The sequence below is a fragment of the Oncorhynchus mykiss genome, chromosome 10, assembly GCF_013265735.2.
Source record: "Oncorhynchus mykiss isolate Arlee chromosome 10, USDA_OmykA_1.1, whole genome shotgun sequence".
In the NCBI taxonomy this organism is placed as follows: domain Eukaryota; kingdom Metazoa; phylum Chordata; class Actinopteri; order Salmoniformes; family Salmonidae; genus Oncorhynchus; species Oncorhynchus mykiss.
This window is the reverse complement of record NC_048574.1, coordinates 81,216,952-81,241,598: the sequence shown is the minus strand read 5'-3', so window position 1 is coordinate 81,241,598 and position 24,647 is coordinate 81,216,952. Positions and strand designations below refer to the sequence as shown.

At 43.0% G+C, this 24,647-nt stretch overlaps 2 protein-coding genes across 2 annotated transcripts in view; one reads left to right on the top strand and one right to left on the bottom strand.

The window, feature by feature from the left end:
* LOC110530955 (protein NLRC3-like) overlaps positions 1–24,647 on the top strand; it is a 79,379-nt gene that overhangs the window by 32,381 nt on the left and 22,351 nt on the right. The window lies entirely within an intron of this gene.
* On the bottom strand, positions 21,202–23,624 carry LOC110530284 (protein NLRC3-like). The gene is made up of 3 exons (XM_036934174.1): positions 23,496–23,624; positions 23,104–23,270; positions 21,202–23,006 (listed from the first exon to the last, which is right to left on the bottom strand). The coding sequence occupies exons 1-3, from the start codon at positions 23,603–23,605 to the stop codon at positions 21,202–21,204; spliced, it is 2,082 nt and encodes a 693-aa protein (XP_036790069.1). The 5' UTR covers positions 23,606–23,624.

Genomic DNA, 24,647 nt, shown 5'->3' with positions numbered 1-24,647 from the left:
AACTGTCTAATGACAAAATATGACAACAGGTAAAATCCTGCATGCCTACAAGCAGAACACAGGACTGTCTATATCCCAGTATGAATGGTTGGTCAGTACACACCTGGCTTTGAGACTGTACCTGACTCCTGCAGGTATGTAAAAGTAAGAATTGACATTATGACTTACCTCAACATGGTCACAAGTCTTACAGCTCTGAGGAATCACTGAAGTCAAAAGTAGTTGTTATTTAAAACTGACAATATCCTGGAATAATGAATTTATAATTAGACTTGTAATAAAAATGAATATAAGTGAGCAACAGTTTCAGAATGTACACTCATTAGCAGACCATAATCTGACATTAGTGTTATATTAATGAATGTTTGTAGAAGCAGGAAACAACATCGTTCTGGTCCATGTTTTGTAGATGTTGGGGGCCTGATTTCTGGTAGATCCTAGGATGAGAGCTTAAAGGTAGAGTCAGATAAATCATGATGTACGAGCAGCACCACAGATATTGTGATGAGCAAGATGCCTGACTTCTCTCTCACACAGTCACACACAGTATCTACCCATGTGCGTGGGTTCTCTTCACTCTCTTACAGTGTGGTAGTCATGGGACCAAAACAGCAGAGAAGTTTAGCCTTGCTCTCCAACACTCTTAGTTGTTGTAGAAATTGACCCACTATGCTGTTTACGTTGTGCATCTACAGTGCCTTGCGAAAGTATTCGGCCCCCTTGAACTTTGCGACCTTTTGCCACATTTCAGGCTTCAAACATAAAGATATAAAACTGTATTTTTTTGTGAAGAATCAACAACAATCATGAAGTGGAACGACATTTATTGGATATTTCAAACTTTTTTAACAAATCAAAAACTGAAAAATTGGGCGTGCAAAATTATTCAGCCCCTTTACTTTCAGTGCAGCAAACTCTCTCCAGAAGTTCAGTGAGGATCTCTGAATGATCCAATGTTGACCTAAATGACTAATGATGATAAATACAATCCACCTGTGTGTAATCAAGTCTCCGTATAAATGCACCTGCACTGTGATAGTCTCAGAGGTCCGTCAAAAGCGCAGAGAGCATCATGAAGAACAAGGAACACACCAGGCAGGTCCGAGATACTGTTGTGAAGAAGTTTAAAGCCGGATTTGGATACAAAAAGATTTCCCAAGCTTTAAACATCCCAAGGAGCACTGTGCAAGCGATAATATTGAAATGGAAGGAGTATCAGACCACTGCAAATCTACCAAGACCTGGCCGTCCCTCTAAACTTTCAGCTCATACAAGGAGAAGACTGATCAGAGATGCAGCCAAGAGGCCCATGATCACTCTGGATGAACTGCAGAGATCTACAGCTGAGGTGGGAGACTCTGTCCATAGGACAACAATCAGTCGTATATTGCACAAATCTGGCCTTTATGGAAGAGTGGCAAGAAGAAAGCCATTTCTTAAAGATATCCATAAAAAGTGTCGTTTAAAGTTTGCCACAAGCCACCTGGGAGACACACCAAACATGTGGAAGAAGGTGCTCTGGTCAGATGAAACCAAAATTGAACTTTTTGGCAACAATGCAAAACGTTATGTTTGGCGTAAAAGCAACACAGCTCATCACCCTGAACACACCATTCCCACTGTCAAACATGGTGGTGGCAGCATCATGGTTTGGGCCTGCTTTTCTTCAGCAGGGACAGGGAAGATGGTTAAAATTGATGGGAAGATGGATGGAGCCAAATACAGGACCAAACCTGATGGAGTCTGCAAAAGACCTGAGACTGGGACGGAGATTTGTCTTCCAACAAGACAATGATCCAAAACATAAAGCAAAATCTACAATGGAATGGTTCAAAAATAAACATATCCAGGTGTTAGAATGGCCAAGTCAAAGTCCAGACCTGAATCCAATCGAGAATCTGTGGAAAGAACTGAAAACTGCTGTTCACAAATGCTCTCCATCCAACCTCACTGAGCTCGAGCTGTTTTGCAAGGAGGAATGGGAAAAAATGTCAGTCTCTCGATGTGCAAAACTGATAGAGACATACCCCAAGCGACTTACAGCTGTAATCGCAGCAAAAGGTGGCGCTACAAAGTATTAACTTAAGGGGGCTGAATAATTTTGCACGCCCAATTTTTCAGTTTTTGATTTGTTAAAAAAGTTTGAAATATCCAATAAATGTCGTTCCACTTCATGATTGTGTCCCACTTGTTGTTGATTCTTCACAAAAAAATACAGTTTTATATCTTTATGTTTGAAGCCTGAAATGTGGCAAAAGGTCACAAAGTTCAAGGGGGCCGAATACTTTCGCAAGGCACTGTACGTCATATCGCTGACTCTACCTTTAAGTTTGTTTTGACCAAATAGATCATAATTGTGTTCCTTGCCTGGGAATCAACTGTAATGAACGCTTTAAAAATATTTTGAGTCATAAACAATTATCAGTTAAAACTCACATTTCTCAGGTCCAGACTTGATACAACACTCTCCACCATGGTCTCTGGTGTCCTCAGGTCCAGGCTTAATCCAACACTCTCCACCATGGTCTCTGGTGTCCTCAGGTCCAGGCTTGATCCAACTCTCTCCACCATGGTCTCTGGTGTCCTCAGGTCCAGGCTTGATCCAACACTCTCCACCATGGTCTCTGGTGTCCTCAGGTCCAGGCTTGATCCAACTCTCTCCACCATGGTCTCTGGTGTTCTTAGGTCCAGGCTTGATCCAACTCTCTCCACCATGGTCTCTGGTGTCCTCAGGTCCAGGCTTGATCCAACACTCTCCACCATGGTCTCTGGTGTCCTCAGGTCCAGGCTTGATCCAACTCTCTCCACCATGGTCTCTGGTATCCTCAGGTCCAGGCTTGATCCAACTCTCTCCACCATGGTCTTTGGTGTCCTCAGGTCCAGGCTTGATACAACACTCTCCACCATGGTCTCTGGTATCCTCAGGTCCAGGCTTGATCCAACTCTCTCCACCATGGTCTCTGGTATCCTCAAGTCCAGGCTTGATCCAACTCTCTCCACCATGGTCTCTGGTGTCCTCAGGTCCAGGCTTGATCCAACTCTCTCCACCATGGTCTCTGGTGTTGGGAAAGCAGACAGATTGACCGTGATTAAACAAACTACAACTTTATATTGTATAGCATACATGGATATTTCTATAAATTATGGTACCAGTGAGGGTTTCCTGCAGTGGACAACTTTTTACAGCTGTTGATAATAATCAGGGGTGGTTCAGCTTTAATGTTGCAGATTGTTGCTTCCATCAATGCAATTGTTTTGGCAAGTCGGTTAGGACATCTACTTTGTGCATGACAAGTAATTTTTCCAACAACTGTTAACAGACAGATTATTTCACTTATAATTTACTGTATCACAATTCCAGTGGGTCAGAAGTTTACATTCACTAAGTTGACTGTGCCTTTAAAAAGCTTGGAAAATTCCAGGAAAGGATGTCATGGCATTAGAAGCTTCTGGTAGACTAATTGACGTAATTTTAGTCAATTGCAGGTTTTCCTGTGGATGTATTTCAAGGCCTCTTTGCTTGACATCATGAGAAAATCTAAAGAAATCAGCCAAGACCTCAGAAAAATAATTGTAGACCTCCACAAGTCTAGTTCATCCTTGGGATCAATTTCCAAACACCTGAAGGTACCACGTTCAGCTGTACAAACAATAGTACGCAAGTATAAACACCATGGGACCACGCAGGCATCATACCGCTCAGGAAGGAGACGTGCTCTGTCACCTAGAGATGAACGTACTTTGGTGTGAAAAGTGAAGATCAATCCCAGAATAACAGCAAAGAATCTTGTGAAGATGCTGAAGGAAACAGGTACAAAAGTATCTATATCCACAGTAAAACGAGTCCTATATTGACATAACCTGAAAGGCCGCTCAGCAAGGAAGAAGCCACTGATCCAAAACCGCCGTAAAAAAAGCCAGACTACGGTTTCCAACTGCACATGGGGACAAAGATCATACTTTTTAGAGAAATGTCCTCTGGTCTGATGAAACAAAAATAGAACTGTTTGGCCATAATGATCATCGTTATGTTTGGAGGAAAAAGGGGGAGGCTTGCAAGCCGAAGAACACCATCCCAACCGTGAAGCACAGGGGTGGCAGCATCATGTTGTGGGGGATCTTTGCTGCAGGAAGGACTGGTGCACTTCACAAAATAGATGGCATCATGAGGCAGGAAAATTACGTGGATATATTGAAACAACATCTCAAGACATCAGTCAGGAAGTTAAAGCTTGGTCGCAAATGGGTCTTCCAAAGTCATGGTATTGGAGTGGCCATCACAAAGCCCTGACCTCAATCCCATAGAAAATTTGTGGGCAGAACTGAAAAAGCAAGGAGGCCTACAAACTTGACTCAGTTACACAATCTTTGTCAGAAGGAATGGGCCAAAATTCACGGGCGGCAGGGTAGCCTAGTGGTTAGAGCATTGGACTAGTAACCGAAAGGTTGCAAGTTCAAATACCCAAGCTGTTGTTCTGCCCCTGAACAGGCAGTTAACCCACTGTTCCTAGGCCGTCATTGAAAATAAGAATTTGTTCTTAACTGACTTGCCTAGTTAAATAAAGGTAAAACAAATAATAAATAAAATAAAAAACTTATTGTGGGAAGCTTGTGGAAGGCTACCCAAAACGATTGACAATTTAAAGGCAATACCACCAAATACTAATTGAGTGTATGTAAACTTCAGACCCACTGGGTAAACTTCACCCACTGGGTGATGAAAGAAATAAAAGCTGAAATAAAATATTCTTTCTACTATTATTCTGACATTTCACATTCTTAAAATAAAGTGGTGATCCTAATTGACCTAAGACAGGGAATTTTTTACTAAGATTAAATGTCAGGAATTGTGAAAAACAGAGTTTAAATGTATTTGGCTAAGGTGTATGTAAACTTCTGACTTCCACTGTATGTGAAGTAACCAAACAGAAAGCTAATTGATGGCCGGTAAACCAATCATTAAGCTAGTTGACTTCCGACTTCAAGGATTTGCCCTTTGTCAACTGTGACCTCACCTTTGAATGTCGTTGATCTGATACAGGGTCACTGAGGAGGTTTTCAACAAAAGAAACCCAAATCCAGGATAGAGGGGTTCAGTGAACGTGGTGTAGAATGTGTGAAGGTGTGTCAGTGCACCAGAGGAGGACACACTATAGAAGGACAAAGTACCAGCTGGCCAGTCCAGATACACTCCAACTCTGCTAGATACAGGGCTAAGAATGGATCTACTATGGACTCCAGCATTGTAAAAGTCAGTAACGCTGTCAGAGCAGTACATACACCAGGAATTGCTTGTGAGTCCAATACAAATGCCAGCCCTTCCCAACATTCCTTTGTACACCAAACCAATAGCAGGCCCACCACCATCCCAGTCCACCTCCCAGTAATAACGAGAATCAGATAAGCCTTCTCTGCAGAGAACTTGGCGATAACGGTCAAATCTGTCTGGATGGTCTTCATAATGCTGGTCCTCCACCACCGGTGTCACCTTCCTGTTCCCCTCAGACAGTATCAGGTCTGGGTTTGCTGTACTTGGGTCCAAGGTGAGATGACAGGCATCTGTAGACAAAAGGAGAGTTTAATCAATCCACATCTTCATATCAAATGTTGTATTGTAGGAACAGAACCAGTATTGATTAGTTACTATGTTACTATAGTTCTGAATATACAGTTAATTAGGATTGAAGAGACTTACATTTCCTCGGCCCTGATTTCAGCCTGCACTCTCCACCATGATCCACACTGTAGGAGAAACAGGTTATTGACTGACAAAGACCTAATAAAGCAGTCAACATTTAAACCATATTGTTGTGTTCTGGTGCACTATCCAAGGGACAATTAGTTGTACAACTAAATGCATTCAACTGAAATCTGTCTTCCGCATTTAACCCAACCCCTCTGAATCAGAGAGGTGCAGAGGGCTGCCTTAATGACATCCACGTCTTCGGCGCCCGGGAACAGTGAGTTAACTGCCTTATTCAGGGGCAGAACAACATATTTTTACCTTGTCAGCTCGGGGATTCAATCAAGCAACCTACTCTAAACACTAGGCTACTGGCCACACCCATTACTAGACACATGCAGGTATTCTATCCTACCTACTGCATACAGAACAGAGTACAATTCATTACTAGAGACATACAGGTATTCTATCCTACCTACTGCATACAGAACAGAGTACAATTCATTACTAGAGACATGCAGGTATTCGATCCTACCTACTGCATACAGAACAGAGTACAATTCATTACTAGAGACATACAGGTATTCTATCCTACCTACTGCATACAGAACAGAGTACAATTCATTACTAGAGACATACAGGTATTCTATCCTACCTACTGCATACAGAACAGAGTACAATTCATTACTAGAGACATACAGGTATTCTATCCTACCTACTGCATACAGAACAGAGTACAATTCATTACTAGAGACATACAGGTATTCTATCCTACCTACTGCATACAGAACAGAGTACAATTCATTACTAGAGACATACAGGTATTCTATCCTACCTACTGCATACAGAACGGCAGTGGTGTAAAGTACTTAGCTAAAAATACCCAAAGGTACTTCTTAAGTCGTTGTTTTTGGTATCAGTACTTTACTATTTATATACTTTTACTTCACAACATTCCTAAAGAAAGCAATGTTATTTTTACTCCCTACATTTTCCCAGGTACTCGTTACATTTGTGAATTGTTTCAGGAAACTTTTTATCAAAATGCATTTCTTGGAACATGTGAACTTTCATATGCCTTAACAACAGACTTCTATGCCATCTGTAAATACGAATATAATTCTTAAATTATGAGCCTAGTTGGTTTAGCCACGGAAAAATGAAGGATCCTTCCTGCTAGCCATGATTGGCTGAGATAATGACTGGGCTGGACATGCAGGGAGATGAGTTCTGATTGGTCTACCATGTAGCATGCGTCTGTCTATAACGTGAGCTGTTCAGTATGTGTTGACAGTCCTTTCTACCGTTTTTGAAAGATATTATTTATAGACATTAACCATCTTGAACTACAAACTTTTTGCTACTTTTCTCAATAAAATTGATGCTCTGAATTTAACAGGAATTCCACAGATCTGTTGGAAAAAGCTACTTTCTGCAGATGACAAAACAAGATGTAGCTACAAACAAAACGGAGTTAAATGGTTCCAGTCTGCTCTGAAGCATTCATTCATATGGATAATGGGGGCGGCAGGGTAGCCTAGTGGTTAGAGCATTGGACTAGTAACCGAAAGGATGCAAGATAGAATCCTCGAGCTGACGAGGTACAAATATGTTGTTCTGCCCCTGAACAAGGCAGTTAACCCACTGTTCCTAGGCCGTCATTGAAAATAAGAATTTGTTCTAAACTGACTTGCCTAGTTTAATAGAAGTAATATCAATAAAGTTAAAATAAAATAAAATAAATAAGAGTTTAGCTACTTTTTCAGATATTACACATTTCAAATTTTGTCAGAAAGTCATTTTCATAAAGAATAACGTCAGCTTGCTGGCTCGTAAGCCTCCAGTGTGCCTCTATAGCTCGGAACCTCCAGTGACGGTCAACGGCCCAGAGCTTCCAGTGACGGTCAACTGCTCAGAGCTTCCAGTGACGGTCAACGGCCCAGAGCTTCCTGCGCTGGTGCCCAGTCCAGGCACGGCGTCCAGTCCCGCTCCAGGTCCGGAGCCTTCCTCTGCGTCGGTGCCCAGTCCAGGCACGGCGTCCAACCCAGCTTCATGGCCAGAGCCCTCCTCTGCGCAGGTGCCCAGTCCAGGCACGGCGTCCAACCCAGCTTCATGGCCAGAGCCCTCCTCTGCGCCGGTGCCCAGTCCAGGCACGGCGTTCAGCACGGCGCCATGGCCGCATCCGGGGTCTGGGCGTGGGCTACGACCCGCACCGGAGCCGCCACCGACACTAGTCACCCCTCGTTTCAGGTTTTGCAGCCTGAGTCCGCACCTTTGCAGGGGGGGGGGGGGGGGTACTGTCATGCTTGACCATAGAGCCCTTGGTTCTCTATGGTGTTTGGGTCAGAGCATGACTAGGGGGGGGGGGGGGGGGGGGGGGTCAGTGTATTTCTATGTTGGTGATTTGTATGATTCCCATTTATAGGCAGCTGGAAATCATTGCCTCTATTTGGGGATAATATTTAGGTAGCCTTTTTCCCACCTGTGTTTTGTGGGATATTGTTTTGAGTGAGTGCATTCAGCACCACGTAGTTCACGTTCGTTGTATGTTTGTTGTTGTCTTAGTTTCACTGTATATTACAGATGTGGAACTCAACTCACGCTGCGCCTTGGGTCCGTCCTCTCTGACGATTGTGACAATTTCATAAGTGTCAAAGGCTTTTATTGACAATGACATGAAGTTGATGCAAGTCAACATTTGCAGTGTTGACCCTTCTTTTTCAAGACCTCTGCAATCCTCCCTGGCATGCTGTCAATTAACTTCTGTGCCACATCCTGACTAATGGCAGCCCATTCTTGCATAATCAATGAATGGAGTTTGTCAGAATTTGTGGGTTTTTATTTGTCCACCCGCCTCTTGAGGATTGACCACAAGTTCTCAATGGGATTAAGGTCTGCGGAGTTTCCTGGCCATGGACCCAAAATATCGATGTTTTGTTCCCCGAGCCACTTAGTTATCACTTTTGCCTTATGGCAAGGTGCTCTATCATGCTGGAAAAGGCATTGTTCATCACCAAACTGTTCCTGGATGGTTGGGAGACGTTGCTCTCAGAGGATGTGTTGGTACCATTCTTTATTCGTGGCTGTGTTCTTTGGCAAAATTGTGAGCGAGCCCACTCCCTTGGCTGAGAAGCAACCCCACACATGAATGGTCTCAGGATGCTTTACTGTTGGCATGACACAGGACTGATGGTAGCGCTCACCTGGTCTTCTCCGGACAAGCTTTTTTTCCGGATGCCCCAAACAATCCGAAAGGGGATTCATCAGAGAAAATGACTTCACCCCAGTCCTCAGCAGTCCAATCCCTGTACATTTAGCAGAATATCAGTCTGTCCCTGACTTTTTTCCCAGAGAGAAGTGGCTTCTTTGTTGCCCTTCTTAACACCAGGCCATCCTCCAAAAGTCTTCGCCTCACTGTGCGTGCAGATAGACTCACACCTGCCTGCTGCCATTCCTGTGCAAGCTCTGTACTGGTGGTGCCCCGATACCACAGCAGAATCAACTATAGGAGACGGTCCTGGCGCTTGCTGGACTTTCTTGGGCGCCCTGAAGCCTTCACAACAATTGAACCGCTCTCCTTGAAGTTCTTGATGGTCCGATAAATGGAAGATTTAGGTGCAATCTGACTGGCAGCAATATCCTTGCCTGTGAAGCCCTTTTTTGTGCAAAGCAATGATGACTGCACGTGTTTCCTTGCAAGTAACCATGATTGACAGAGGAAGAACAATGAGCAAGCACCACCCCCTCCAAGCACCACCCTCCTTTTGAAGCTTTCAGTCTATTATTAAAACTCAATCAGCATGACAGAGTGATTTCCAGCCTTGTCCTCGTCAACACTCACACCTGTGTTAACTAGTGAATCACTGACATGATGTCAGCTGGTCCTTTTGTGGCAGGGCTGAAATGCAGTGGAAATGTTTTTGGGGGATTCAGTTCATTTGCATGGAAAAGAGGGACTTTGCAATTCATCTGATCACTCTTCAGAACATTCTGGAGTAAATGCAAATTGCCATAATACAAACTGAGGCAGCAGACTTTGTGAAAATTCATATTTGTGTAATTCTCAACTTTTGGCCACGACTGTATATCCCCTCACCAAGACGACCCTCAAGGAACTTCACTTGACTTCATGCAAACTGGAAACCATTTATCCTTATTGTAGGGATTTTAACAAAGCTAATTAGAAAACAAGGCTACCTAAATTCTATCAGCATATCGAATGCAGCACCTGAGCCGGTAACACTCTGGACCATTGCTACTTTAACTACCACAACGCATACAAAGCCCTCCCTCACCCTCCTTTCGGAAAATCTGACCAAGACTCCATTTTGTTGCTCCCTTTCTATAGGCAGAAACTAAAACAGGAAGCACCCGGGGTTAGGTCTATTCAACGCTGGTCTGACCAATCGGATTCCACGCTTCAAGATTGTTTTGATCACGTGGACTGGGATATGTTCCGGGTAGCCTCAGAGAATAACATTAATGTATAACCTGAGTCGGTGAGTGATTTTAGAAGGATGTTGTATCCACTTAAAACGTACCCTAACCAGAAACCGTGGATGGATGGTAGCATTTGCGCAAAATTGAAAGCATGTACCACAACATTTCGTCATGGCAAGGCGACTGGGAATATGGTCGAATACAAATTGTATAGTTATTCCCTCCTTAAGGCAATCAAACAGGCAAAACTTCAGTACAGAGACAAAGTGGAGTCGCAGTTCAACAGCTCAAACACGAGACGTATGTGGAAGGGTCGACAGACAATCACGGATTACAAAAAGAAAACCAGCCCCGGTGCGGACATCGACATCTTGCTTCCAGACAAACTAAACACCTTTTTTGCCCGTTTTGAAAATAATACAGTGGCACCGACACGGCCCAAAGACTGTGGGCTCTCCTTCTCCGTGACCGACATGAGAGAAGGTATTATTGTAGGCTACTACTTTCACCACTTATAGTCTTGCTTTGGTTGCAATCTTTGGTTGGGAAACACTCTGAAGTTTCTAAAACTGTTTGAATCATGTCTGAGTATAACAGAACTTATGTAGCAGGCAAAACCCAGAGGACTAACCGTTCAGATTTTTTTGTTAGTTTTAGGTCTCTGACTGTTCAGTGAGTTCTCATTGGGAAACAATATTTCTTAGGAACTTGTTTTCAGTTCCTACCACATCCACTGGATATCACCAGTCTTTGGAATTTGGTTGAGGTTATTCCTTTGTGCAATGAAGAAGTACGGCCATCTAGGAACTGGGTAACACTGTTGAGAGTTGCGCAAGACTTGAAAAGTAGCGTTGATTTGTTGTCTTCCTGTATGGAACACAGATAGACCCGTCTTCAATTTGATTGATTATTAACGTTTAAAAATACATAAAGTTGTATTACAAAAGTAGTTTGAAATGTTTTGGCAAAGTTTACACGCAACTTTTGAGATATTTTGTAGTGACGTTGCACAATTTGGAAGCTGTTTTTTTCTGGATAAAACGCGCCAAATAAATGGCCATTTTGGATATATATGGACGGAATTAATCGAACAAAAAGGACCAATTGTGATGTTTATGGGACATATTGGAGTGCCAACAAAAGAAGCTCGTCAAAGGTAAGGCGTGTTTTATATTTTATTTCTGAGTTTTGTGTAGCGCCTGCAGGGTTGAAATATGCTAATCTCTTTGTTTACTGTTGTGCTATCATCAGATAATAGCTTCTTATGCTTTCGCCGAAAAGCCTTCTTAAAATCTAACATGTTGGCTGGATTCACAACGAGTGTAGCTTTAATTGAATATCTTACATGTGTGATTTAATGAAAGTTAGATTTTTATATAATTTTATTTGAATTTGCCTGCATTTTCCCTGGCTTTTGGCCAAGTGGGACGCAAGCGTCCCCTATACCATAAGAAGTTAACAGATGGGTAGGGCTAAGGCTTTACAGGGTGTGAACAATGCTGAATGGGTGGAGACAAAGAAGAGCTCTCCTTTAGGTGCACCAAAACATTCAGGGGCCATTTTCTCAAAAGGGGGGTTACAAATTGATCAGATTTCAAAGCAGAATTACTTTCCCATGTTCAACTGCAGTGTATGATACACCATTTTGTATCTCTGTCTCTGCTTTTATCCAATGAAAAACAACAATTTCAAATGTTGCTACATAAGACCGAATTGAGGCGGTCGGTAACATTTTGAACAAAAATTGGACAATGGTCCAATTCTCTCACGTATCAAGAGAACATCCCTGTTCATCCCTACTGCCTCTGATCTGGAGGACTCACTAAACAGAGAACATCCCTGGTCATCCCTACTGCCTCTGATCTGGAGGACTCACTAAACAGAGAACATCCCTGGTCATCCCTACTGCCCCTGATCTGGAGGACTCGCTAAACAGAGAACATCCCTGGTAATCCCTACTGCCTCTGATCTGGAGGACTCACTAAACAGAGAACATCCCTGGTCATCCCTACTGCCTCTGATCTGGAGGACTCACTAAACAGAGAACATCCCTGGTCATCCCTACTGCCCCTGATCTGGAGGACTCGCTAAACAGAGAACATCCCTGGTCATCCCTACTGCCTCTGATCTAGAGCTCTCACTAAACAGAGAACATCCCTGGTCATCCCTACTGCCTCTCATCAAGAGGGCTCACTAAACACAAATGCTTAATTTGTAATGATGTCTGATTGTTGGAGTGTACTCCTTGCTAACCGTTATTAAAAAATAAAAATAAACTATAAATAACGTAATTTGAAATTATTTATACTTTTACTTTTGATAACCTAGTATATTTCTGCAATCACATTTTATTTTGATACTTAAGTATATTTAAAACCAAACACTACTTTTTTCAAGTAACTGGGTTTCACTTTTACTTGAGTCATTTTATACTAAGGTATCTTTACTTTTACTCAAGTATGACAGTTGATAGTGCATAGAGAACGGAGGACAATTCATAATAGAGACATACGGGTATTCTATCCTACCTACTGCATACGAAACTGAGTACAATTCATTACTAGAGACATACGGGTATTCTATCCTACCTACTGCATACGAAACTGAGTACAATTCATTACTAGAGACATACTGGTATTCTATCCTACCTACTGCATACGAAACTGAGTACAATTCATTACTAGAGACATACGGGTATTCTATCCTACCTACTGCATACGAAACTGAGTACAATTCATTACTAGAGACATACTGGTATTCTATCCTACCTACTGCATACTGAACAGAGTACAATTCATTACTAGAGACATACAGGTATTTTATCCTACCTACTGCATACTGAACAGAGTACAATTCATTACTAGAGACATACAGGTATTCTATCCTACCTACTGCATACAGAACGGAGTACAATTCATGACTAGAGACATACAGGTATTCTATCCTACATACTGCATACGAAACTGAGTACAATTCATTACTAGAGACATACTGGTATTCTATCCTACCTACTGCATACTGAACAGAGTACAATTCATTACTAGAGACATACAGGTATTTTATCCTACCTACTGCATACTGAACAGAGTACAATTCATTACTAGAGACATACAGGTATTCTATCCTACATACTGCATACAGAACGGAGTACAATTCCAACAGGATATCAGAGATGCAGAAGAAGAGTATTCATGTGGTGATGATGTATGCTGTGTTGGAGTGCTCAGCCTGCTGAGTAAACTTCCCCTTAATTATACTATCATGTCCTCATGTTACTGACCCTACTACACTACATATGACACAACCGCTGCTCACACTATCAGGACATCTATTCTGACTTACTTCAGCTTCATCAGTTTACATGTGGGATCCACCAGAGCAGCTGAAAGCAGGCCCCCTGCAGAGTCTCCTGGGTGATTGTAGCTCAGGTCCAGCTCTTTCAGGTGGGAGGGGTTTGACCTCAGAGCTGAAGACAGAGCAGCACAGCCCTCCTCTGTGACCAGACAGCCAGACAGCCTACAGAGAGACACAACAGCTGTCTAGGTTGATGTGCTGGTGTCAATCATCTTGTAGGACACCCATCCATTTGTCCATGACACAAACATTGTGATGAAATATTAGATTTTCAGAGTTTGTGTTTTACTAAGCTCAGTACCAACCTGTCTGAAACAGCTGTACTTACCCCAGTGTGTGTAGTTTACAGTCTGGATCCTCCAGTCCAGCAGACAGCAGTGTAACTCCTGAGTCCTGCAGGTCATTGTCTCTCAGCTCCAGGTGTTTCAGTTGTGAGTTGGGTGAACTCAGGACTGAGTTCAGATCAGAACAGCAACCCTCTGTCAGACCACACTGACCTAGACTAGAGGAGAGTAGAGGACAACCTTCATTAGTTACACAAACATGCGCACACACACACACACCTTATCGTACACGTATGTTAAAAACATTTTGTAAATACAAAAATGACATTAACAAATATTAATATTTGTCGGCCTCTCTACAGGCCTCTAGAGCTTCTCTGATGGGGAAAATAACTTAATCTGGTAGAGAGATATTGTTACACTGCTGAGAAATAATCAAATTATAAAAACATCATCAGCTCCATTCAGCATCTGATCTCTTTTGACGTACATATCAAGACTGTTTCAAGGACAGCTTTTTTCCATCTATGTAACATTGCAAAAATCAGAAACTTTCTGTCCAAAAATGATGCAGAAAAATTAATCCATGCTTTTGTCACTTCTAGGTTAGACTACTGCAATGCTCTACTTTCCGGCTACCCGGATAAAGCACTAAATAAACTTCAATAAGTGCTAAATACGGCTGCTAGAATCCTGACTAGAACCAACAAATTTGATCATATTACTCCAGTGCTAGCCTCCCTACACTGGCTTCCTGTTAAGGCAAGGGCTGATTTCAAGGTTTTACCTGCCGTACATACCTACACGTATGCTACAGTCACAAGACGCAGGCCTCCTAATTGTCCCTAGAATTTCTAAGCAAACAGCTGGAGGCAGGGCTTTCTCCTATAGAGCTCCATTTTTATGGAATGGTCTGCCTACCCATGTGAGAGACGCAGACTCTGTCTCAACTTTTAAGTCTTTACTGAAGACTCATCTCTTCAGCGGGTCATATGATTGAGTGTAGTCTGGCCCAGGAGTGTGAATGTGAACGGAAAGGCTCTGGAACAAAGAACCACCCTTGCTTTCTCTGCCTGCCCGGTTCCCCTCTCTCCACTGGGATTCTCTGCCTCTAACCCTATAACAGGGGATGAGTCACTGGCTTATTGGTGCTCTTTCATGCTGTCCCTAGGAGGGGTGCGTCACTTGAGTGGGTTGAGTCACTGATGTGATCTTCCTGTCTGGGTTGGCTCCCCCCCTTGGGTTGTGCTGTGGCGGAGATCTTGGTGGGCTATACTCGGCCTTGTCTCAGGATGGTAAGCTGGTGGTTGAAGATATCCCTCTAGTGGTGTGGGGGCTGTGCTTTGGCACAGGGGTTATATCCTTCCTGTTTGACCCTGTCTGGGGGGTATCATCGGATGGGGCCACAGTGTCTCCTGACCCCTCCTGTCTCAGCCTCCAGTATTTATGCTGCAGTAGTTTGTTTGTCGGGGGGCTATGGTCAGTTTGTTATATCTGGAGTACTTCGCTCTTATCCGGTGGCTAAAATGCTTGCTCGCTAACCTAACTTCCATTCATGGTCAACGTAAGCTGGTTAACATTAGATCTCTACATCTAGCTACATATTGAACTTCCATCCTCTCAGGCCAGAACACAACAATGTATGAATTAATGGTTGGATCAGAATCGCCGATCGGATGCTTTCTCCTGTGAGATAAATTCACAAGTATCTTACGAATGTAAGGAAAATTTGGAAACACAGAGAGGTGAAAGATTCATTATTTTATTTTGTAAAGAAATGTTTCCTTGGCAACCATGAATACACGCCACTGCTCGGCACCCAGAGTCAAATCAAAAATGAGATGTATAAATATTTGTTTTACTCAGTACCGACCTGACTGAAACAGCTGTACTTACCCCAGTGTGTGTAGTTTACAGTCTGGATCCTCCAGTCCAGCAGACAGCAGTGTAACTCAGCTCAGTACCGACCTGAATGAAACTGCTGTACTTACCCCAGTGTGTGTAGTTTACAGTCTGGATCCTCCAGTCCAGCAGACAGCAGTGTAACTCAGCTCAGTACAGACCTGACTGAAACAGCTGTACTTACCCCAGTGTGTGTAGTTTACAGTCTGGATCCTCCAGTCCAGCAGACAGCAGTGTAACTCAGCTCAGTACCGACCTGACTGAAACAGCTGTACTTACCCCGGTGTGTGTAGTTTACAGTCTGGATCCTCCAGTCCAGCAGACAGCAGTGTAACTCAGCTCAGTACCGACCTGAATGAAACTGCTGTACTTACCCCAGTGTGTGTAGTTTACAGTCTGGATCCTCCAGTCCAGCAGACAGCAGTGTAACTCCTGAGTCCTGCAGGTCATTGCTTTTCAGCTCCAGTTGTTTCAGTTGTGAGTTGGGTGAACTCAGGACTGAGGCCAGATCTGAACAGCAACCCGCTGTCAGACAGCACTGACCTAGACTAGAGGGCAGAAGGGAAAACTTAGCACACACATCTCTGGTGACAGAATGGTAACTTCTGTCTGCCTCTGTGTTGAGTCTAAGATGGGGAAACATTGTCTTTCATTGGTATCTATAGAAGATAAATTGCAATATTTGGTTGGATGCCACATCAAATTTAGGAGCACCAGAATAATCTATTTTTAAATTGATTGAGATTTAGCCTGTTGGGCCTACAGTGTAAATTATTCCTACTAACTTTTAAAACTTTTCACCTTTCTTTCTGTGCCACAAAATGTTTGCATATAAAGTTACCAGGTTGATAGTAGGGCTCCACAACATGGGCAGAAAATCTAACTCTCAACCAAATATTGCAATTTTTTTGATAGATGTTTTATTTTTTATAGATCAAAAGACTTGAACTGTTGGAAACATAAATAGAATGATTATTCTAATTTTATGGTTGGTGTTTAGCATGACAAAAAAAAAGCCAGGTAGGAGTTATGACAGGGTAGGAACCAAAGTGTTGGTGAGTGTTTCCCAGCGGACACTAATCACATTTAAATAGATAGATGCGACATTTAGACAAAGATTTTAGCTAACTCAGAACATGCTGTTGCACAAGCATGCTGATCTACACCACCACTGGTAGCAACTTGTATTAGAGCTAACGTGTGCATTTAGCTAGCCAGCTACCTAGGTAGCAATTACCATTATTTTAGGCACATGCCAGCTTAAGGCATCCAATAAACAGTTCGGAACAGTTCTTGCATTTATTATGAAGACATTTTGGGACATTTTTGTTAATTTTGGTCTTCGGGTTTTTCGGCTGTTCGTGCACACATTTTTTCCTCGAGGCAAGCCGAAGTCGATAGCCGAAGTCGATGCCCCTTTGTCTGATTGGTCAACAGTAGAGATTATTCAATAAAGTATGTGTTGTCATTCAATGAGATATGACTTGTTTATCTGCACATTTTTTCCACTTAAGACACACTACAGCAAACATCTTACTTGGTAAAATTGTACAACTGTGTGCTGTCTGCTTGAGTGACCCGGCGGCTGCGGTAAAGCGAGACCTAATCAAGGCCAGACTGGCCTTTCCTATAAGCTGTTGAGAGTCGAGACCCACAACTGAGCCAAATGCAATCTATAGAATTAAATATTCTCAAAGGGCCATTATTTGGATGAAATTTTCACTGCAGTTTACAGCCTAGAGTGGAATTTTGTAAGACAATTATTCATTGCAATGTGGTGTTGTAGGCTAGATAATTGTATTGTCACTAAACAAGATCAATATGGGAGTTATTTTTTAGCTGCGTGTCTCATGTCTTCACTGTTCTTTCAGTGACGCACCATGGTCTTATATTAAAAATTCAAATGACTGTATGTGTGGTTTGATATTAGCTAGTTATCCTATTGCAGATCTGGACAACCGATCCACTATTGTCACTATTTATGGTCGATAGAGGACAGGATAAACAGGTAGACTGGTAGTATCATGACAGAAGGCGAGACCCAGATGCACATGGTTGGAGTCTAATAATGTTTAATAATCCAAAAGGAGAAGGCAAGAGAATGGTCGTGGACAGGCAAAAGGTCAAAACCAGATCAGAGTTCAGGAGGTGCAGAGTGGCAGACAGGCTCGTGGTCAGCAGGCGGGTACAGAGTCTAGAACAGGCAAAGGGTCAAAACCAGATCAGAGTTCAGGAGGTGCAGAGTGGCAGACAGGCTCGTGGTCAGCAGGCGGGTACAGAGTCTAGAACAGGCAAAGGGTCAAAACCCGGGAGGGCTAGAAAAAAAAGAAAAGCAAAGGCAGGAGAACGAGAAACACGCTGGTTGATTTGGAACATAGACGACACAGAGAGACAGGAGACAGGAAACGCAGGGATAAATTCACTGGGGAAAACAAGCAACACCTGGCGGGGGTGGAGACAATAACAAGGACAGGTGCAACTGATCAGGGTGTGATAGGTAGACTATACAGTGACTATTATTTATGGTGGATAGAGGACAGGATAGACAGTTAGACTGGTAGACTATACAGTGCCTTCAGAAAGTATTCATCCTCCTTGACTTATACCATATTTTTGGTGTGTCACAGCCCGATTTAAATTGATTAAATGTATGATTTTTGTCACCCATCTACTCAACATAGAGTACCACAGTATGAGCCATAATACCCATAAAACCTAGCAGTCAAACAGGAAAATGGTTCCAATCGTTTTTCAAAAAAGTACCAAAACACCTTGATATAGGGATGGCAGATGCAAGCAGATGAGGAAATTAGGTAGGAAAACCCTTCAAGTGTGAATTTAACACCCCCCCCCCCCCCAAAATTAAAAATATGTCCTAAAAAAAAAAGGGACCGGGCTTTGAGAGGGTAGGTATCTGCTACTTGAGTTCATATTTCAAAACCAGAGTAAAATTAACTAGACCTCAGCCACAACAGTGATTCTGGATTCTGGATTCTCACCCCAGTGTGTGTAGTTTACAGTCTGGATCCTCCAGTCCAGCAGACAGCAGTGTAACTCCTGAGTCCTGCAGGTCATTGTCTCTCAGCTCCAGTTGTTTCAGTTGTGAGTTGCGTGAACTCAGGACTGAGGCCAGATCTGAACAACAACCCTCTGTCAGACCACAGTGACCTAGACTAGAGGGCAGAAGAGCACAGGATTAACACATGTTTAAAACATCCACATAATAACTGATACTGAAGATATGTAACTCACACTAGTGTCTGTATGTTGCAGAGTGGACTGGTTAGTCCAACACAGAGCATCTCCACTCCTCTGTCTCCCAGGTCATTGTTGTGGCTGAGTTCCAGTTCTCTCAGGGGGGAGTTTGGTGTCTGCAGAGCTGAGGCCAGAGTCTCACAGGATTCATATGTGAGGTCACAGTGATCCAGTCTGGAGAGAGGAGATGTGTCGACACTGTTAAATATGCAAAGCTTTAAGAATAATGAGATGCATTGAGACAATAACAGAAGGACATGATTTAACAATGTTAAAAAAATAAACATATTAACTACATACAAAATATTCTGTATCAATACTCAGTGGATACTGAAGATATTTAACTCACACTAGTATCTGTATGTTGCAGAGTGGACTGGTTAGTCCAACACAGAGCAGCTCCACTCCTCTGTCTCCCAGGTCATTGTAGCTGAGGTCCAGTTCTCTCAGGGGGAAGTTTGTCTGCAGAGCTGAGGCCAGAGTCTCACAGGATTCATATGTGATTTTACAGCCAGCTAGTCTGGAGAGAGGAGATGTGTCGATACACAATTAAATACTCAAAGCTTTAATGATACAGTATATCACAAGTGATTATACCTCACATTTTTTGTAAATATTTGAGTATATTTTTTTCATATGACAACCTCTTCCACTCCTCCATGACGACATCACGGAGCTGGTGGATGTTAGAGACGTTGCACTCCTCCACCTTCCATTTGAGGATGCCCCACAGATACTCAATAGGGTTTAGGTCTGGAGACATGCTTGGCCAGTCCATCACCTTTACCCTCAGCTTCTTTAGCAAGGCAGTGGTCATCTTGGAGGTGTGTTTGGGGTCGTTATCATGTTGGAATAAAGCCCTGCGGCCCAGTCTCCAAAGGGAGGGGATCATACTCTGTTTCAGTACATGTTGGCATTCATGGTTCCCTCAATGAACTGTAGCTCCCCAGTGCCGGCAGCACTCATGCAGCCCCAGACCATGACACTCCCACCACCATGCTTGACTGTAGGCAAGACACACTTGTCTTTGTACTCCTCACCTGGTTGTCACCACACACACACTTGACACCATCTGAACCAAATAAACTTATCTTGGTTTCATCAGACCACAGGACATGGTTCCAGTAATCCATGTCCTTAGTCTGCTTGTTAAACTGTTTACAGGCTTTCTTGTGCATCATCTTTAGAAGAGGCTTCCTTCTGGCACGATCGCCATGCAGACGGCGTATGGTCTGAGCACTGACAGGCTGACCCCCCACCCGTTCAACCTCTGCAGCAATGCTGGCAGCACACATACGTCTATTTCCCAAAGACAACCTCTGGATATGACGCTGAGCACGTGCACTCTACTTCTTTGGTCGACCATGGTGAGGCCTGTTCTGAGTGGAACCTGTCCAGTTAAAACCCTGTATGGTCTTGGCCACCGTGCTGCAGCTCAGTTTCAGGGTCTTGGCAATCTTCTTATAGCCCAGGCCATCTTTATGTAGAGAAACAATTATTTTTTTCAGATCCTCAGAGAGTTCATTGCCATGAGGTGCCGTATTGAACTTCCAGTCAATATGAGGGAGTGTGAGCGCGATGACACCACGTTTAACACACCTGCTCCCCATTCACACCTGAGACCTTGTAACACTAACGAGTCACATGACACCGGGGAGGGAAAATGGCTAATTGGGCCCATTTTGGACATTTTCACTTAGGGGTGTACTCACTTTAGTTGCCAGCGGTTTAGACATTAATGTCTGTGTGTTGAGTTATTTTGAGGGGACAGCAGATTTAAACTGTTATACAAACTGTACACTCACTACTTTACATTGTAGCAAAGTGTCATTTCTTCAGTGTTGTCACATGAAAAGATATACTCAAATATTGACAAAAATGTGAGGGGTGTACTCACTTATGTGATATACTGTATGCATTAAGACAAAAACAGAAGGGCACATGATTTAACAATGTTAAAAACACACACATACTAACCATATACAAAATATATAAACACCCACAGTGGCTACTGAAGGAAGTTAACTCACACTAGTGTCTGTATGTTGCAGAGTGGACTGGTTAGTCCAACACAGAGCAGCTCCACTCCTCTGTCTTCCAGGTCATTGTAGCTGAGGTCCAGTTCTCTCAGGGGGGAGTTTGGTGTCTGCAGAGCTGAGGCCAGAGTCTCACAGGATTTATACGTGAGTTTACAGCGATCCAGTCTGGAGAGAGGAGATAATATGTTAGCTATTCAAATCCTTCATTATAATGATACTGTAAACATCAACTCAATAACAGAACTTACAGTGCTCTCTTGCAGGTTTTCACTACCGGCAGCAACCTCTGATAACCTTCCTTTGTTGTGTTGTATGTCTTCAGGTCAAGCTCCTCCAGCACCTCCTCTGACATCAGTAACAGGTAGGCCAGGGCTGAACATTGGTCAGGTTTTAGTCTTGTTTCTGAAAGAGTTCCTGAACGCAGGGAGGTCTGCATGTCTTCAACTAGAGAGTTGGCACCAAGTTCATTCAAACAGTGGAACAAGTTGATGATCCTTTCTGGTGAGGATTCCTCCTTGATGTTGTCTGAAAGGTACCTGACTGTTCTCTTAACTGTTTCCTCATTGGTCTGTGTTGTACTTCCTGTCTGTGTCAGAAGGCCTCGTAACAGATTCTGATTGGACTCCAGTGAGAGACCCAGAAGGAAGCGGAGGAACAGGTCCAGGTGTCCATTCTCACTCTTCAAGGCCTGGTCCACTGCTCTCCTGTGTAAGTCAGACAACTGGATTGACTCATTCTTTTCATCATCACTCGTGGGGGAGAAAACACTTTCCTTCTTGTCTAGACATGATTCTAAAGCATGCACTGCTGCTAGAAACTCCTGAATGCTCAGATGCACAAAGCTGTAGACCTTGTCTTGGTACAGCCCAGATTCTTCTTTAAAGATCTCTGTACACATTGCTGAGTACTCTGACGCCTCTGTGACATCAAGGCCACACTCTCTCAGGTCCTCCTCATAGAAGATCAGGTTGCCCTTCTGCAGCTGTTGGAAAGACAGTTTTGCCAGTTTCAGGATCATCTCTTTGTCTGACTGAGACAGTTCCTTTGGGTTTGTCTCTGTGGCTTTGTTGTACTTCCTGTTCTTCACAATGATTTGGATGAGAATGAAGTGTGAGTACATCTGGGTCAGAGTTTTGGGGACTTCATCCTTCTCTGCCTCGTTCAGTATCATCTCAAGGACAGTGGCTGATATCCAACAGAAGACTGGCATGTGGCACATGATGTAGAGGCTCCTTGATGTCTTCATGTGCTTGATGATTTCATTGGCCAGATTCTGATCTGTGATTTTCTTCCTGAAATACTCCTCCTTCTGTGGATCATTGAACCCTCGTACCTCTGTCACCTGGTCAACACACTCAGTAGGGATCTGATTGGCTGCTGCCGGCCGTGAGGTTATCCAGAGGAGAGCACAGGGAAGCAGATTCCTCTCGATGAGGTTTGTCAGCAACACGTCCACTGAGGTTGGCTTCGTGACATCACAGCACTTCTCATTGTTTTTGAAGTCTAGAGGAAGTCGACACTCATCCAGACCATCAAAAATGAAAACAGTTTTAGTTTCACCATCTTCAATGCTGTCAATCTCTTTCAGCTCTGGGAAGTAGTGGGAAAGAAGTTGCATCAGACTGTATTGGTCCTTTTTCAGGTTCAGATCACGGAAAGGAAGAGGAAACATGAAATGAACGTCCTGATTTGCTTTTCCCTCTGCCCAGTCAAGGATGACCTTCTGCACAGAGACTGTTTTTCCAATGCCAGCGATTCCTTTGGTCAGCACAGTTCTGATTGGTTTGTCTTGTCCAGGTAAAGGCTTGAAGATGTCGTTGCATTTGATTGGTGTCTCTTGTGTGGTTTGTTTCTTGGATGCCATCTCTATCTGTCTAACCTCATGTTCATTATTGAGCCCTCCACTTCCACCCTCTGTGATATAGAGCTCTGTGTAGATGTCTTTGAACAGACTTTGGTTTCCATGGTGTCCAATTCCTTCAGATATGTGTTGATACTTGTATTTCAGTTTAGCCTTAATGTCTTGTTGGACTGTCAGCAGAGTTTGACCTGTAGGAAAACAATGAGAGTTGGGACTCATAAGTTGGTGTGTTTTATAATGGCCTTTGTACCATTCTTTGTGATATTGTATTAAACACAGTCTTACTTCTTCTGTCCAGGAGGTTGTGTGTGATCTTTAATACATCCTCACTGTCCAAACTCTCCACTTCCTTATTGTCATCTGGCAATGGTTCCTGGCTGAAAGCAGGTGGCTGATCACTCTTCATTGATAGCAGGCTGGTTGTAGGGGACTCTGCTCTGGGCTTCTGGACACTGAACAAAACAGGGAGGCAGATCACCTCATCAATATCACATCAATACCTAATCTACTTCTTTTTAACAACTGTATAATGGAACTTCAAGAAGTTATGATGTTTCTTTTAAAGCTACAGTCTGCAATTGGTAAATCCATTTTTGGCCATTTAAATCAATGATATAGACCTCCATTTTATGTCATTTGTGAACACTTTTCTGTATATTTTACATGTAATCTCTTACCTCTTAGAACTGGTGTCTTGAGTCATTTTAGAGGCAGTGTTCTCCTCTCTCTCCCCAGAGAGACTCATTTTAGAGGCAGTGGTCTCTTCTCTCTCCCCAGAGAGACTCATTTTAGAGGCGGTGGTCCCCTCCTCTCTCCCCCCAGAGAGACTCATTTTAGAGGTGGTGGTCCCCTCCTCTCTCTCCCCAGAGAGACTCATTTTAGAGGCAGTGGTCCCCTCCTCTCTCCCCAGAGAGACTCATTTTAGAGGCAGTGGTCCCCTCCTCTCTCTCCCCAGAGAGACTGGTTTTAGATGTAAGTCACAGCTCACTCAGCTGCAATAAGAAATAGCAGAACAGTTAATATTTCTGAACATTGTTGAAGAACCATTAGCTTCTTATGGCTGAGATCCCGTTAACGGGATCGATATGACAATAGCCAGTGAAAGTGCAAGGCACCAAAAACAGAAATCTCATAATTCAAATTCCTCAGACATACAAGTATTTTACACCATGTTAAAGATCAACTTGTGAATCCCACCACGGTGTCCGATTTCAAAAAGGCTTTACGACGAAAGGTCTGCACCTAGTCACAGAAAAACACAGCCATTTCCTAACCAAGCAGAGGAGTCACAAAAAGCAGAAATAGAGATAGAATTAATCACTAACCTTTGATGATCTTCATCTGATGACACTCATAGGACTTCATGTTACACAATGCATGTATGTTTTGTTCAACAAAGTTCATATTTATATCCAAAAATCTCAGTTTACATTGGCGCTATATGTTCAGTAATGAGCCACATCAATTTACAGAAATACTCAAAATAAAACATTGATAAAATATACAACTATTATACATGGAACTTTGGACAAACCTATGCTTAATGCAACCGCGGTGTCAGATTTAAAAAAAAATCTTTACGGAACAAGCACACCATGCAATAATCTGAGTACAGCGCTTAGAGACCAAAACAACCATACAGATATCCGCCATGTTGTGGAGTCAGCAGAAGTCAGAATAGTATTATAAATGTTCACTTACATTTGATGATCTTCATCAGAATGCACTCCCAGGAATCCCAGTTCTATAATAAATGTTTGATTTGTTAGCTAAAGTCCATTTATGTCCAAATACCTCCTTTTTTGCACGTTTAGTACACAATCCAAACT

Excerpts from the sequence above, each read along its gene's own strand:
- LOC110530284 (XM_036934174.1), bottom strand. The coding sequence starts at position 23,605 with ATGAGTCTCTCTGGGGAGAGAGAAGAGACCACTGCCTCTAAAATGAGT. Across the intron at positions 23,271-23,495 it reads CAAGACACCAGTTCTAAGAG|TGTCCAGAAGCCCAGAGCAG; the intron begins GTAAGAGATTAC and ends TGTTTTGTTCAG. Across the intron at positions 23,007-23,103 it reads CAACCTCCTGGACAGAAGAA|GTCAAACTCTGCTGACAGTC; the intron begins GTAAGACTGTGT and ends GTTTTCCTACAG.